General features: G+C 35.7%; 2 protein-coding genes across 3 annotated transcripts in view; both read right to left on the reverse strand.

The window, feature by feature from the left end:
- Window positions 1-1,332: 1,332 nt before the first annotated feature.
- On the reverse strand, window positions 1,333-2,482 carry LOC128921903 (uncharacterized). Its single transcript, XM_054230888.1, has one exon. It carries the CDS (start codon window positions 2,480-2,482, stop codon window positions 2,294-2,296), a length of 189 nt encoding a protein of 62 aa, XP_054086863.1. The 3' UTR covers window positions 1,333-2,293.
- The window catches only part of LOC105218979 (B-cell lymphoma/leukemia 11A), a 49,241-nt gene continuing 34,657 nt past the window's right edge, over window positions 2,415-16,998 (reverse strand). For both annotated transcript variants that reach the window (XM_011194877.3, XM_011194876.3), the window contains exons 2-5: window positions 11,725-11,877; window positions 11,402-11,590; window positions 11,060-11,335; window positions 2,415-5,235 (exon numbers count right to left, since the gene is read on the reverse strand). In XM_011194877.3, the coding sequence (XP_011193179.1) occupies window positions 2,531-5,235; window positions 11,060-11,335; window positions 11,402-11,590; window positions 11,725-11,877 (3,323 nt within the window). In that variant the 3' untranslated portion in view covers window positions 2,415-2,530. The remainder of the gene's footprint in view (window positions 5,236-11,059; window positions 11,336-11,401; window positions 11,591-11,724; window positions 11,878-16,998) is intronic.

Here is a 16,998-nt window from a genome sequence, read left to right on the forward strand (position 1 = left end):
TTTCAATGAGCAATTGAGCAATGCTGAAGAAACTTAGGTAAACAGCGAATCGTAAAGTGAAAGTAAACTGTTATAGGTCAGGTCACAAACTGGAAACTATACTTCAGTAGCTTCAACACCCTGCGTCAAAAATGGTTAAAGTACTTGTAAAAAGTTTGGGATAATGTCCACCGAAAATAAGAGAATGACAAAATCGTCGATTTACTGTGATCGCCGGCGGTCGTAGCTGAAAAGCAATCTCACGACTCGGCCAGACGCTACGCGATGTAAATGAAACATTTTCATTCACATATGGACTTTTTGTGAATATGATTGTATTATATTAGTAGGCATTAATAAAACGTTGGATTATATCTTATCAATTTTAGTTTTATTTTCATTTTTACTTACAATCTACATATATATGTAGCTACATAATTCTATAACTTATCCTTGCACACACATATAAAATATTGGAAATATATATACACAATATTTTTTTATATATAAACGTACATCTGTATACAACTGTTTATTGGGAAACATTTTGCTCATTGATTTATATGCAAGTAGAAATTATTACAATTCATTACATTTGTTTGATTAAATATTTTTTTTTGTTATAAACAATTCAATGTAACTTCTTTAATTCATAAACGTACATGTGTATGTAACATTTGACATTGATAATTAGCTAAAATGTTCGATTTTTTCTCATCATGCACACATGCGCTCGTACACAAATACATGCATTAGTTAATTTTTTATAAATATTTTATATAATTTTTATGACCATTCTTACACGCAGCAAACACTCGTATTTATAATAAAGTTCAATTTTTAAGTTAAATATATTAATAAATACATACTATAAAATAATCGTAATAGAAGAATGTCTGATTCATTATTATTAATTTAGCACAATGGTTGAAATAAAAATAATAGAATCGGACAGGATCCCACATAACCCAATAATAAAATATGGTAAAATATTTTGCTTTAAATGTGGTAAACAAAGGCCATTTGTGAAATAATAGAACAAGAAATCACTTTTAGAATTAATAACTTTAGCTAATTTTTTAAATGGAATCAAATGTAAAAGTGATTACTTGAAACAATGTTTAGAATGGAATTTAGAAATATATTGAGCAACGTAATCTGCACATTTTGGGATGTATTTAGAACAACGGTGCAGCACGAATATAAACGAATTACGTAGAGCGGTGCCCACCTCTGATTTAAATCCATCCCTTTCGTCAACACAAAATTGCTGCTGAACATTAGCTTAAGGTGGCAATAATCATAACACCACCATTGTGGTACAAAGTAAAAAATAGAATTGTAACAGAGAAAGTTATAAAAAGTTAACAGTTTGAGATTAGATTAAAAGAAATCTTTATCAGACGAGCTTACTTGTACAAATAATGAAATAAAATTATTAAATATTTATTTTCACACAATTGTTTCAGTCTTGGATGTACTAAAAGAGCATTGTCTTTCAATTGCGTTGTATTGTTCATGATATCAAAAACATAAACAAAAAACTAAAAGTCGAACATATTGTATTTAGCGCTATATATTTTTAAATATTCATATACATTTATATTTTCTAATAATTCACAATAAAATATTAACAAGTACACAATTGTTTAAAATCTATTCTCAACTTCAATGCATAATTTCGATAGTATGAATAGTATAAGGTATATAATAATATAATAGTATATTATTCTAAAATCAAGAGTAAAGATAATAAAACTTATTACTAATGTTTTATTTTTATAATTATAAATTTTAAATATACAGTTATGTACATATGCAAATAGTGTGTATGTGTACATAAGTCACTGGGCATAAAACAATTTACACTGGGGAACAAGAAACTAAATTTGATTTTAAAGTATTTCACATATTAATTAAATTAAATGTAGTCGATAAGGCAAGTAAGGCCAAAAGAAAATCAATATATAACTATTAACATCCATATACATACCATATGTAAGCATGGAGCGTGAGCAAAATATGCGAGAGACTTATTGTACGGTATACTTAATGTATATATGTACATATATGTATTAAGATTATTGCTTTGGTATCGAATGCCTCTGGTTGTATCTCAGAACAAAAGAACTATATGTGGTCAAAAAACAAATCTTTGCAACAATACGCGCATTTGGTTTTTTGTTTTTGGTTTCGGAGAAAGATTCAGTAAACAGCCAATTGCAGCGAGAATCAGTATATTCGTTTATACCCCGATCGGTCGAAGTTTTATTCATAATATACTATGTTTCTGCAACCGGCAATCGAAGAGTCTTTAGAAAATGCGCGACATCATACGATTTGCCGTCGACAATTGATGAGACTGGGCATTTGGTGGCAAAGAATGTTGCGTATGATGGTGGTGAAGGCGGGAATCGAATGGAAGATGTTGATGCTGATGTGGTGGTGGCAAGGGTGGCAATAATTGTGGTGGTATGTGTTGGTGATGTGGACTGTAGTTCATAGGATTATCCGGACCGCTGTTTGTGTTTCCAATCCACCGCGGAAAAAGTCATGCCTCTTCCTTCAGTGAGATGTGGTGTGTTGGAATGTTTGTGGGCAGGTTGGTGTCGTTGTCGCCACTAATGCTACCGGGCAGTGACATATTGTTACCAGTATTGCTGCCAGTGATGCCGACATATTGTGATGGGAAGGACGAGAGTGAGCTTGCAGGTGATAATTGCGCAGGTAATTGTGATTGAAGATGTTGGGCTGCAGCTGCCGCTTGCGCTGCTGCCACCGCGTTGGCCGCGTTTGCTGCTGCTGCTGCCGCTTTACCTTGATTGACAACACATTTGCGCATGTGCTTCTCTAGTGTTGACGGCACACTAAAAGGCATATCACAGAAACGGCAACGGTAAACGTCTTTGCCAGTGCGTCCGTGCGTCTTCATGTGACGGGTTAATTTTGAACTTTGCGCACAGGCATAGGAACACAGTTCGCACTTGTATGGCTTCTCTCCCGTATGACTTCGCCGATGAACGGTAAGGTTGGAACAGTTCTTAAAAACTTTACCGCAGAATTCACACGTGTCATTGCGTTGTCGATTATCTTTTTTCAGCATTTGATTATGAAGCATTGAGTTGGCAGTGCCAAGACCCAATGGCTTCATTTTGAGATTCTCGAAAATGGAGTCATTTCGATGCAAAGCTGACATATTCCACCAGTCATTGCCATCCATTTTCACTCGTTTGGAAAGTTCGAATGGGTTTTGAAATGGATTGAATAGCGGTACTTGATTCTGGCCATCAGATTGAGGTGATTGCTGAAAAATGTTCTTTGAGAGCTCATCTCGCAGACGTAATGCGTTTGGGTAGCCATTCAATTTATCGGATACGTGGGATATTGCTGAATTGCTTGAGTTGTTATTGTCCCTATCCTTATTTGTTAAATATTTGAATTTTCCAGATTCCTGCAATGCTTGCTTGTAAGCTTCAGAGTATTGTGCAATGTTCGACAAACCAAATTTGTCCATCAGTTCACCTACCAGCGATGTAGGGCCAGTACTTGTAGCTTTTGGGCTTTCACTCTGTGTATCGATCCTATTACTAACACTTAGGTCTTCCGCTTCATAATCGATATCTTCTCCATCTTCAACATCGTCCTCCTCTTCATCATCTAATCCGTCCTCGTCAACGTTCTCCTCCTCTCCATCGATTTCTGCTTCACCTTCAGCTTCTGCGTCAGCGTCCGCATCAGCTTCTGAATCTCCAGCATCGTTGGAATCTATCGATCCTGCATTACTTGCACTATCTTCGGCACCACGATGTACTCTCATATGCTTCATAAGTTTATTGATATGGGAACATTCGAATTCGCATGCTGTACATTTGTATGGTTTTTCTCCGGTGTGTGTTCTCTGATGAATTATCAAGTTATTTTCAAATCTGAATTTCTTTTCACAATACGGACAAGCAAATACAGCAGCATTTTCTTGACTGGGCTTTGAAGGCGGTGTAGAAGCTGATCGAGGAGTAGAATTGATATTTTCAATTTCCTGTTTCACGGAATCACTCTTTTGTGGAGGAGTTAGCGAATGTGGTCTCGTATTATTTGTCACTGGTGTTGGAGGTAGTTGGGATGGTGATGGGCTCGCAAAATGAGGCGATTGCTTTTGTCGTGGACTCGGCGAGCTCGAGTTAACAATATTTCCAGCCCCAGGACTTGTTGTTCCTGCAAGCTGACGCAATCGCTGCGAGTAAAAATCCATCTGCGGCTCAAGATTAATACCAGTCTGAGAACCCACCTGATTGGCGGTGTTCTGTTGTGGAAGAATTATTGGTGGAGGTGGTAGTGGTGTGGGCGGCGCCGATCCACGGTGGCTATTACTGTTCGAAGGAGGACGTGATTCCATCGAATTATTCGAAGCGGCATTAGTACCTTGGCTGAATTGAGAAACTCCAGAATGCGGCGTGGAGAGTGAACTTGCCGCCGCTACAGCTGCTGCTGCTAAATTCAAGCCATGATGCCTAAACTGCTCAGACACAAGTTGCTCCATTCTGTAATGATCGGGATGGGGTCGCGAAAATAGAGGCGTTACAGTAGGAACTACAGGATTTTGTGCCAATGAAGGTGGTAAAGGCATTCGCAGCAGGTTAAATGGGTTTGCATGTATATCGGGCGGTGGCAATAGCGTGTGATGCCGAATGCCCGCAGCGGCAGCGACTGCTAAATTTTGCGCATTCTGCATTGCTGTAGTCAGATTGCTTTGTTGTTGTTGCTTATGTTGCTCAACAGCTGCTGCAGCAGCAACTGCTGCTCGATGTTGCTGAAGTTGATGCTGGATTTGTTGATGATGCTGTTGGGCAGCATTTGCGTGACCACTACAAGTGGGGGTTGGTATGCCAGCAGCGGAGTTATTAGTTCCACTACCGGTGTTATTGCTATTGTTGCAATTTGTACTCGAGTTATCAGATTTGTGTGATTGATGACTGACGGGCGGATATAAAGAAGAAGAAGAAGCGGAGGGTAAAGTCGATAAGGGCTGTGCAGTTGATATCGCTAAAGTTTTTGCCGGAGCCGCTACAATCGCAGGCAAAGAGGCTGATGTAGGCAAATTCGATAACGCAGGATCCGTCGCTGAATTGGAATGTGGAGATAGAGAGCTGGGCAGTTCTACATATATCTTAACGTCATGCGAATGCTGCACATGTTGAATCAAGCGCCAAGCAGATGTGAAACGAACTTTGCATGTAGAACATGTGTAATAACTCGGTTCTGAAAGATAATAGAAAAAGAACTTCAATTATTCATATATTTCATATATTAAGTGAGCTTTATGTGAAGCCACAGTTTTTAATAATGTGTTTCGGAATTCATATCTTAAAAATAATTTTGCAAATTCGATTTTTCTCTGCCACATATTGCAAGTATGTCGCACATTGTCTATATGTAGTAGAAGCTGACGGGGTTGTTGGTAGGGCGTGTATTGTAGTTGTGGCCAACCTCACCTACTTCTACTTCTTATCATACAATGGTTCTAATACAAAGCGCTTATTGCATACAAATGATCACCAATTACGAATGTTACTTATCGGATACTCGTATATTTACATCGGACGTCATCCCCTCTCTTATCGACGTATGTATGTATGTATGCATGGGTGTACATGTATTCTTAGTAAAGGAGAGTTCAATGTGTTAACGAACCACAAAGTAGTGGATGAATCGAGTGGTTTGTAAAACATTGCCGTAGTTAGTTGCGGATGCTCCAATTTTTTTATTTCACTTTTTATGGGTTAGCCATATCCTCGAGCACGTAGACATAATACACCTATTACATATTGGTGTGTCTGTGTGTCTGTGTGTCTATGTATCGAGAGGCATATGTTCGCACATATCAGGTCGACACATTGCGGTATCCATTGGTTTGCAAGTGCACACCATCGATTGTCACCACACATTCGTGTGTAGTCCAAAATGGGACCGTATGTGTGTGTATGAATGTACGTGTTTTAAGTCTTTAGAAGCAATATCGTTGCTTTCGTTTAAATTCACAACGGTGATGACAGCGCCAGATGTTCCTTTAAAATGAATAATTGTAAATTCAACTGTGTAATGTCAAGGCGAGGAAAATCCATCCTACAAGGTTTTCCGTAAGAAAGAACTGCAAATGCTTTTGTCGCACAAAATTTCGGATGAGAAGTCTAAAAAATTAAATGGACAATTTCACATATGTAACACATTTGCGATGCCACACAATTTCACCCTTGGCATATTCATACATGTGTTTGCGGTTGTGACTTTTATTTGTTTGGCTACAGTATGTCATAAAAGACATTACTACGATTGAAGCTGCGCGCTGCCTGTGCAATGCTACATCAGAAGGAAATTGTTCATTTATACTTGTCGAGTAATTGTAATAAAAAAGGGCTTGCATGAGGTGAAAAAGAAAAGCCACTGACCATCCGCGCCAATTATTGAACTCCAATCACTAAACAATGTACCTATTGCGAAGCGAAATGTTTGCAGCATTTTCATTCAAACGAAAACCCATATGTAAAGCGCGAATGTAAATAGAGTTTAACTACGCTGTACACTATTACACAACGTTCATAAGAGTAGAGCATATATATTGTGAAGCATGTGAGCATCCTTTGTGTAAATGTGGCAATATTCTATGTCATCTTACGGATGACATTCTTTGGCATCCTTCGCTAGCGCATGAATAAACAATGTCAAAGGTGAAAACTGCGTTACATGATCTCTGGAGATGATAGCATAACCCTGAAGCCCCTCTCTACCCTATGAGCGAGTAACTTCAGTTCATTAGCGGAAACCACTTCTATTAAGGCTCATATGTATACACATATGGACGTACGAACATTTTAACTGACAGCGGAAGCAAAATGCAAATGAGGTAGCAGCGTTGACAATTGCTGCTGATCGCAGCTAAAGTATAATCGCGCGAGCATCGAATTGACAATCAGCGCATGTCATGATGAAGGGCCATACGAGCTATTTAGGGGGTAGGTATGTATGTATGTATGTGATGTGTTCCGGAGTCGTTGCACAAGCGTGAGCGGCAGACGTGCCAACAATTAAAAAGGGTTGATAGAATCTTTGTAGAATATGCATATATGTATGGTACAAACAACGAATTTTTATAGTGAATCCTTCACTTCCACTTTTTATTTTGCATAAATTACAAAAAAGCGTGTTTGGAAAGGTCGACATATTCTTCGAAAATGCAAATAAATATAGAGAAAAGTGAAGGTATTCTGTCAAATAGATTAACATAGTTGCGTTTGCCCTTATTTGCGTATGTACATATATATGTATGTATGTTATGTCTATACCGTGAAGTCATGGTTGAGTTTGTTGTCAGTCGCGAGAGTGTCACGCGCCTACATTACTGCTACGAATGAATATTGCGTGTTGTATACGGTTTCTATTTGAATCCTTCATTGGAATATATGTATGTAGGTACATACATATGCCTTTGTGAATAATTCACAAAATAAAAATCACTTTATACTTGTGCAATAATAAAACTGTAGCGTTGGATATGTATGTATTTATATAAGCATTTGCAGTAATTATAATTGTTGAATTTTTTAAGTTAGAAGACTTATTAACTCAAGCCTTAAATTACTTTAATAATAATATTGAGCACATGATTTGGCTGTAACATTTTCTTCAATAAATTTTTCATATTCTGTCAATATGACATTTTTCTGTAGTTAATAGATTTCAAAATGTATTCAATAAATTGAACTAAGTTTGGCATACCCTTGTTTGACAATAAATTAGTAAAAAATTCATGTATCTGTTTACATTAACATGTCTTTTTTATCTTGAATATTATAATATATATTGACAAAATTTGTTGCAATTTGTCAGTTGGAGCACAAAACATTGGTAAATTGCTTCCATGAGTTGTTTTGCACAACCAGAAAGTATTCGGCATTTTCTTTTATTAATTTAAAAAATACTTTTGTGGTTTGAAATATGTTTACTTTTGTTGAATACACTTTGAAAGATTTGCATGGCCAAAAAATTGTCCTCAGCTGTATTACACTTTCCGTACAAATACAAATATGTATAATACATATTCAATATAAAACAATCACAAAAAGCTTATGTGGCTCTGAATATTCGTGGCACAATGAGATCCTTAACTACCTCCTTTAATCCATATTGAAATAACAGCGGGGTCACTGCGTTTCCGTTGTGAGCATCTCAAGAGCAAGTAGCAACGGAAATGCCAAATTGACATACCAACCGACCGCCTGCAGTTCTGATAACAGTGCGGAACAACGAGCAAATCGTATAAAAAACTTATGAATGGGTTAAACCCCCACATGATGCGGTAATTGTTTATGGTGTTATATGTTGCTAAGCCTGTTGTTAGCAACATAGCTCGCATGTGTATATACATATCAACCCACACATATATAGTATGTATACAGTGGTACCTCGACATATGAGTGCCCCAACATACGAGATACGAGCCGACGAGCAAGTAATTTTTTGCTTTTAGTTATGAGCGAAATTCGAGATACGAGTCCGGTTCGGTCAGAGTCAGAAGAGGAGGTTATTTCTTCAAGTGAGATAAAGAAGATCTTAGGAATGTGGGAGAGAGTTTCACAGTTCGTGGAAGAAAAACACCCAGAAAAAGTTGCAACAGGTCGTGCATCTGATCTTTTTAATGACACTTGCCTAACTCATTTCCGGAACATCCTGAGAGGGAGGAAGAAACAAACCTCCTTGGACACGTTTTTTTCTAAACGGCCTAAGACCATATAATAAATATTTGATATTTATAAATACGTTTTTATTATTCAAAACCACGTAACAAAATAACTGGGGTGACATTTTGGAGGTTGGAACGGATTAATGGTAGTTCAATTGTTTTGTTTGGGGAAATTTTCTTCGAGATACGAGTAATTCAAGATACGAGCAAAGTTGCGGAACGAATTAAACTCGTATGTCGAGGAACCACTGTATATGTAAATAAGTGGCGTATTAGCAGCTCTGGGTTAATCGGATTTTTCATATGTTCTCGATATTTCTTGTTGTTCAGTTCATATGCAGATGAATCCGGTCTATTTTCTAACGCTCTTGTAAGTGACAGAATTAAATAAACTGTTGTAATAATCTCTTTACTAAATGTTGTCCTTTAATAAATTTTTTGCAAAAGCATATTTTCAACAGCAACAAAAATTTTGTTTAAATTTAATTCTAGTTAATTTGATGGAATGAATATTTAAACACATTGATAGTGTGAAATGCTCACATCTGCATATTTCATTCTTAATTGACATGTAGTGGAATATTGAATATGATATAGTTTAGAAAAGTACTGGCCAATTTAACGTACACACTGCCGTTGGGCAGTTGATATATGTAAGTGATTTATAATTTGTTGGGTAAGTAGTTCAAGTTCGAACACAGAACACACAACTATTATCCTTTGCATAGATATTCATTTGTACTATGTTTTTCTTCTATCACTTTGCAATGTGTATTCTATAGAATTGTGAATAATAAGCGGGTATCATTTAGTTGCTGCAGTTTATATAGACAATGTAAAAAGAAGGTTTAACATTGTAAAATTTTACAATCACATAGAATTGTGGGGAATATCTTTAGGTCCCCTTGGGACAGCTTCTATCTCTACACAAGCTTATCACTAACTCTTTTCCCATTTTTTAACACAGTAGCAAGTTCTTCGTAAGAAAGAACAAAGAAGCGTCTATTGTACTTGCAACTCAGACTGAAGACCGAGTCATTGGAAGTGTTTTGTGCAAAGCGGAGATTGTTTTTGGCCAGCAGTGCGTACTCGTCATGCTTTCACGTACAATTACTCACGTTCAGTTTGTAACAGGGCTAACATGTGTGGCCTTTGATTTACAATTGCTTGTACAATTTGCGGAGCAATAAGCTCTTTCGACTCTAATTGTACGAATATAGCAATACATATGTACAAAGATTTGTATGCAGCATTTATGCTTTAACGATTGACATCGTTGAATTGCTTTCACAATTTGTGTTCTATTGTTAATATGCGAATCTTAAAAGGCTCCAGTATTATTATGTCATTGGTTATCAATGAACAATTGTGAATTTAATTCAAGTGCATTAAATATTTGAATATCTGCATGAAAGCTAAAGCTACAGAAATACATAAAGATATTTATATTTGTTTTTACCACTGCTCAGCTAGTAATTAGTAAGTAAAGTCAAATAAATCTGTTTAGTAAATCGGAATTTTTCCATACCAACTAATTAGCTTTCATTTCCATATTCTTCAATTTCTTCTAAACTTTCGATAATGCATACATACACATGTATATATGTATGTACATACTGGTTGTTAATGTTCTTCATAATATTTGTGTGTACACAAATAAAAATAAAAATTTAGTTTTTGTACTTGGTTGGCGCATAACTGAAGATAAAACTAATTAAAAAAAAAACGCTTATCCAAATCGAAAAGTACGTGTGTCCATACGTACACACAAAAATATATGTAGTAAATCCACAAAATTCTGCCCTTTGTCATCAATGAGGGCATAACCATTACAGATAATGCTTATCTGTTGTGAACTCATACTTAAAACTTTGGAAGAGCTTTTGATGTCAGGCTTACCTGTTTTTATTTGACAGGATTTCGTTGCTGACTGCGTTTTTGAAGGGTGAAAACCAGAGGTCAAGAGTGAAGTGCTTACATATCTTCACATACACATACACACTAATGCATGCATATGTATGTGTGCCCACTGTTTTTCTGTTGACAAATTATGTGAGTTTTCAGCCCGAGGTTGACTTTTTTCTTGCACTGACAAATCAAATAAATCTTTAACATCAAAAACATTTTTGTGCGGAATTCTTTTTAAATTATACATTGGGCTGTCAGTCAACCACTGACTATGTCAATGCCATGTGCATGCGAGTTCGAACAGAAAAATGTTAACTATTAAATTCAGTTATGCAAAACCGATTGCATTATTTAACGGAATATTTGTAATTAAATGTATATGTGAGTATATACATATTTATACATTTGATTTCGGTTGGTAGCGGTGCGCATACATACCTGTGTGCAATGTGTTGGATTCCGCGTCCACCACTTCTATTTTAGGACGTTTCGACAACGGCTGCCCATCGTTATTGTCTAGGCTGCAATCATTTGCATGCAATGCAATATTTATGTTCACTTCATCACTATGCTCTTGTTCCTGCTTTATCCTTACGGTATTTGTTTTTTCTGAATCGCTTGCGACATACGATTCGGTTAAGTTATGGTTGGCGATTTCCAAAGACGCACTTTTCTCCACTGCTTCATCATTCCTGGGTGTTGTGTTATCATTTTCTGTTGGCGAACATTAGGGATATTTGTGAATATGCATTCCAAGTTGGTTGAAAACTTCTAGCTTACCGTCCACTAAACGCTTAGGTGTGCTCGACGCACCATCAGCTAAGAGGTCCGCAGGGCTTGGAGGCGGCGTGTGTATTCGCGATCCAGACCCAGAAGTTTTTCTACTAATTATTGGTGCCGATATCGATGGTCTTCTGTTGACTAAGCTTAGAGGTCGGCCATCATCCGTATCTCTATCAGTCGACGGGGCTGTAGAAATTAAAGTAAATACTTATAAAATTAAATCTCTTAATTGAAATGAAATCTCATTAACATTAATATGTGTTGATTTTAATGCTTATAGCATATTATTAAATTGTATTGATTAACTATTTATGACTCACCTTGAGTGGAGCACTGTCCATAGTTCTCTTTGTTGCATTGCAGCACTTTGTGTTGAATAAATTTAACGATATCAGAAAGTGCAAAAGCTTTTTGGCAGGATCCACATGTGAGCATATCCTGTGCCGACGGGTCTGTTTCCATGGCATCTGAGTCTATAAAAGAGAAGATTTTTGCATCAGCGTTTCATTACTATTAAGCTACATAAACGATTCTTCGCATTTAATAAAGTAATACGTTAAACAATTAATTGTACAGTATGTAAGTAACGACATGGAAATTCGCCAATGCCAATAAAGTGAGTATATAAATCGTGTGTTAATTTGTTTTTCTGTTTCTATGCAATCAGTTGAAATGTAGAAAGCAACAAACAACTGGCGACTTGGGCATGTGCTATTTCGGATTTCGGATTGCAACTAATAGCCTTACATGCAGATCTTAAGTATAATAAAAGCTTATATAAAGTTTATGGGAGGGAGTAGTCACTTATTTAAGACTTGCAAAAATTTATTATTCACGAACTCACCCCCTAATTGTGCGCAAATAATTTGTAGATATGTACCATGGATTGGATAACTCGTATGGTAATAAATTCATAAGATCTCGAACAATTAATTTGCGAAAAAACGTGCACAATCGCTCGAAGGATGTCTTCCACCCACGGTTAATAGGCAAAATGCTAAGTAGGTAAATTGGTAGTTGCATACATAAAATGCCATAAAAGTAAATACATATAGGGATGGTAATACCATATATGTACATATGTATGTCTGTATACCAGAATGTAATCAAGTATGTCACATGCGTATGTTTGAGGTCGCAGCATTTGTGTGATTGCGGCAGTGGTGGCTGCGATTATTTAGTATTTTTATGTTAGTATATGCGCGGATGATTCGGCTTTAATCCGCAACATTATTCTAATTTATAGAACGTTTCTGACTTAGCAACTAAGCTTTATGTTTAAGTATACCCGTATATATGCAGGCATATAGTATGTGGCAAATTGTGAATTATGTTACAGACCTTTTAAATACTCATATATACATATAGAGAATATAGGTCATACTTTGAAAACTACTTTATTTGCGGTTAAAACGTCTTCGATGATTTTTCGTGTTGGACCACATACTCACTAGTCTTTGTTTATCCATATGGGTTTAAAACCCCATAAAAAAATACAGAAAAAAATTTGTATTAGAAGTTTTTTCTCGCTCAAATAAGTGCGAGCGATTGACACATGCTACAATGAGGTATTTATTGAAGGTTTAATTTCCACACGCCACGAAACCACGCGTAGGGGTTACTTCTATTTCATTTAGCTGCAGGCTACACGCTTTAACGTCCCGTAAAAAGTATCCATTTGACAATAAAAGGCTCATGTTTCAACATATGTATGTAAGTATCGTCCGTAGTAAAACATGTTTGTTTCGGTCTGTATTGTGCGACCACAGGATTGTCCATCCATTAGACATACAAATATAAAAAAATGCGTGTCTGACTGCTGCAGAGTTCCAGTTGGAAGCTCAATCGAATGGACAATGCATTGCTCAGCAAGTGCACTAGTATACATACGCACTTGATTAAAAGTCAATTTGCGAGGAGAGATAACTGCCAACTTTTCAATTAGTAAATGTATAGTGTGTTGATGAACACTTAATTATTTATGAAGTTGGACAGGGCGTCCTGTAATAAGAAAATCTATTCCGAAGAGGATGTCAAGAAATCAATTGCATCATACACATTTGTGTTAATTTTTCCATAAATACACTCATATGTGCATACATATGTATGTGTGTATGTCTATATGTCCAATGATATGTTATGAGTTATTGACACTTGCAGGAGGGTGGCGAGTACGCTTTTTGTTCCCTATTCTTTATTATTATTGCAGAGGGTGATAAAAAAGGTAAATAATACGCCGCACGTCCCTGCCCGTTAGTTAACGATTGATTGACTAAATTGGGTAAAATAATAGTAACTACAAGGGCGGTGACGAGAATAGCCAAACGCACAAAAATATGTTTTCCTTATTTTTTATTAGCTAAAAACCTTATTGACTCAGATTAAAGCGGGAAATTGCGGTTATATTGAAGTCCCTGCGATTACAATGTTTATCAGTATAGAAGTACTACATTTAGGAAGTCAATTTATGCGAGCACAAAAAAGGAGGGTTTGTCGTACTTTATTGTTGAATAAAAAAAACAATTATTGATATGAATATCATGACTTTTGCATTGATCTATGTATTTTGAATTCTAATTCGTTTAACCTTCTTCATGCTATTTATTTTGCAAAATATGTAAATATGTACATACATGCACGCCTACATATCTACATAAATCCGCCCATTGGTCAACAGTTCCCTATTTTATATATATGTATGTTTCTAGAAATATGGTATTTGTTGAAAGGATGTAAGGTACCTTCCATTGAGTTCGTGTGCTGCCTGTTTTATTTCGGACTCAAATAATTCGAAGTATCCTAACTTTCTTTGATTGGTTGGCTAGCTGGCTAGTTGGTGCCAGGTATGGTTAGTTGGCTCAAGTTATTGGTGGTAGCAATATATGTGTTGGTATAAGTGTCTTTGTGGCACCGAAATTACTAGCTCAATGCGTTTGACTAAGGCTACGCTACATACAAATGCACAGGTAGTTCTATTGTAAATACTAATACACCAATAAGAATTACCAACGATATAAGTAAGTGCGCGTCAATACCTCTTTATGCACTATATACATATATTACATACATACATATATGAAACACATTCAAGTATGCATGTATGTATAAATTTGTAACTTGTTTGTTTAGTGGCACATGGTTGTATATTTATTTTGTGGACAAATGTTGTGGATTACGGAAGCTAGCAGGTAGAAGGTTTACACCCACAGCTCTCCAATACTGTTTGTATTTATTCATGTGATAAATCTGGTTAGTTTGCGTAGTTGAGCAGTAGAGCGACAGGAGGAGCGGCAAGAGAGACGAAGGTGTGTCATATTCAGTCGTAAATATTGACTCAATATTGCGTTTGCTGCCGCTCGAGGCAATCGTTCGGTTTATCTCCAGGTTATAAACAGTGGAACAGCAGCTGATGACTGACGGGCTGATGACATCTGTTGTCATCAATAAAATAACCCGCTGCCTAAAATCCTTACTACAAACTGATAATACAATATGTGAGTGTGTCGTATGTCCATTTGGCCTGATTCTATAGGAAATTACGAAAGGGTGCCGAAAGTTGTCACCAACTTATGGCGAATGATGACAACCAATCTAAACCAAATATCCATTCATACATGCACACACAATGCGATGCAATTTGCATGTATAGATCCTATGGAGTTTGGGTGACAATCGATGTAATGCTGCAACTGCCAAACCAACCAAAATACAGTGTGTTGGTAGAACAGAGAATTGACTTATTGTATAACCTTTGACCCGCATTATATGCGGACTCTTACTTTCACACTTTCATTTAACCCTTTCCATCCCAGCTGTAAGCATGCGAAAATGATGACAAAGATTCGTTACACTGAATTTAACGCCCGATATTAACTGTGATTATGACAACATTGATTATTGCTATTGTACGCGGATTGTGAGCTGAATCATTGCCGTGCATTGTGTTTGCTCAATGCCGTCCAAGTGGTGCGTAACTTATAACTTTTGACGCATCATTTGATGAGTGGTCTAATATAATAAATACGGATTTGCCATTTAAAGGGTGTATGTATATCCTTTTATTGGCATTCATAAGTTACAAAAATCTTCGTAATACCTTCATTTTGATGAGATTATTTTCTTTGAAAGGTCAGACCAAATTCATTGTTTAAAAAAGATGTCTTAATCTATACGTATTTTTGTATGAAACGTATACAAACTTGGTAGAATATATGCTTGTATGTACATATATACACATTTTGAAATGGACATTTGTTTCGCTCAAATGCAGCTACAAATAAATACTGTTGAGTATTTGTGTACATATATGTATGTATGTATATACATGTTTAAAAACTTCATATTGACATAAAATTAGCAATATTCGAAGAGTTTGGACCAGCAGTCATTGTCGTTTAGTTAAGAAAGTTAATTTGCATCCATATGTACATACATTCATACATACATATGAGATGTGAAATAGTTGCTGTACTTTATTACCCATGCGTACACCAAGCAAAACTAATTGCGAAATATTTATGCAGGGGGAAATCGCAGAAACTAAACTACTACGCGTAAAAATCATAATTTATTCCAGTTTTTCTGCTATTATGCATATGTATTGTATTATCTGACAATTGAACATCTGATGAATGCGAACAGTTAATGGTGAGAGGAATAGATTTTTGGCGTCAGGAAGTAATTTCAGAAAATATTTATAAGTATTTTGGATGAACGAATAATAAATTAAGTTCTGTATCTTATGATACAATGTAATCGATTCTTATTCTCTTTTTGAGCTTTAAATATATACTTATACATATAAGCTACGAAATAAATTGATGTGACTAGCATTAGCATGTACATACAATTTGTGAATTTCTGAAATTAGTTAAAATTAAATTTTTAGAGAGGAATTAAAATAGTAGAAGATTATAGTGAAATTAAAAATAAACCTTCTTGGAACATTTTTAGTATGTATGTTTAGGCATATAAATACCTTATTTACATTAATATATTTTATTGGTATTATTTATTGCATTTAATAACATTTTGAAAAATAGTAAGTTTTTCTCAATAAAATGTGCAAATGTATGTGTATCTGGCAAAATTATTTAAAAAATACATAGTGTGAATTAATTGAGTTAACATTTTCAAATTCTTTAATATAGACAGTTTCAACAATATCTTACTACATTTGTTTTGCTCTCGACTCTTATTTTACTACTTCTAGCTTATATTCTCAAGCTACAGATATGTATGTATATACATATATACATATATACATACATACATATATTATTGTTCACAATTCATTGTATCATTAAGTAAAAATGCTGTGCAAATATTTGCTGAAACGGGCAATACAGCTTTATTAGTGTATTTAATTATAATACGTGTGTATATATGTATGTGGATGTGTGTTTGTATTTTTTGTTTTATCACCTCCTCAAACATATCCAACATTTCATGGAAAAATGTTAAATAAATTACGTTTGAATAACGATAAATGTTGAGGGCGTTATGGGCCAGTTCTGCTGGCACTTATCGCATCGGTGGCCGCGAGTCGTGTCAACCGTGTGCAATCATCATTATGCGGACATTCAAACTTACAT

The sequence above is a fragment of the Zeugodacus cucurbitae genome, chromosome 5 (assembly GCF_028554725.1).
Source record: "Zeugodacus cucurbitae isolate PBARC_wt_2022May chromosome 5, idZeuCucr1.2, whole genome shotgun sequence".
Taxonomy (NCBI): Eukaryota; Metazoa; Arthropoda; class Insecta; order Diptera; family Tephritidae; genus Zeugodacus; species Zeugodacus cucurbitae.

What these genes read in the sequence shown, in the direction of transcription:
- LOC128921903 (XM_054230888.1), bottom strand. Translation starts at nt 2,482, where the DNA reads ATGAACTACAGTCCACATCACCAACACATACCACCACAATTATTGCCA.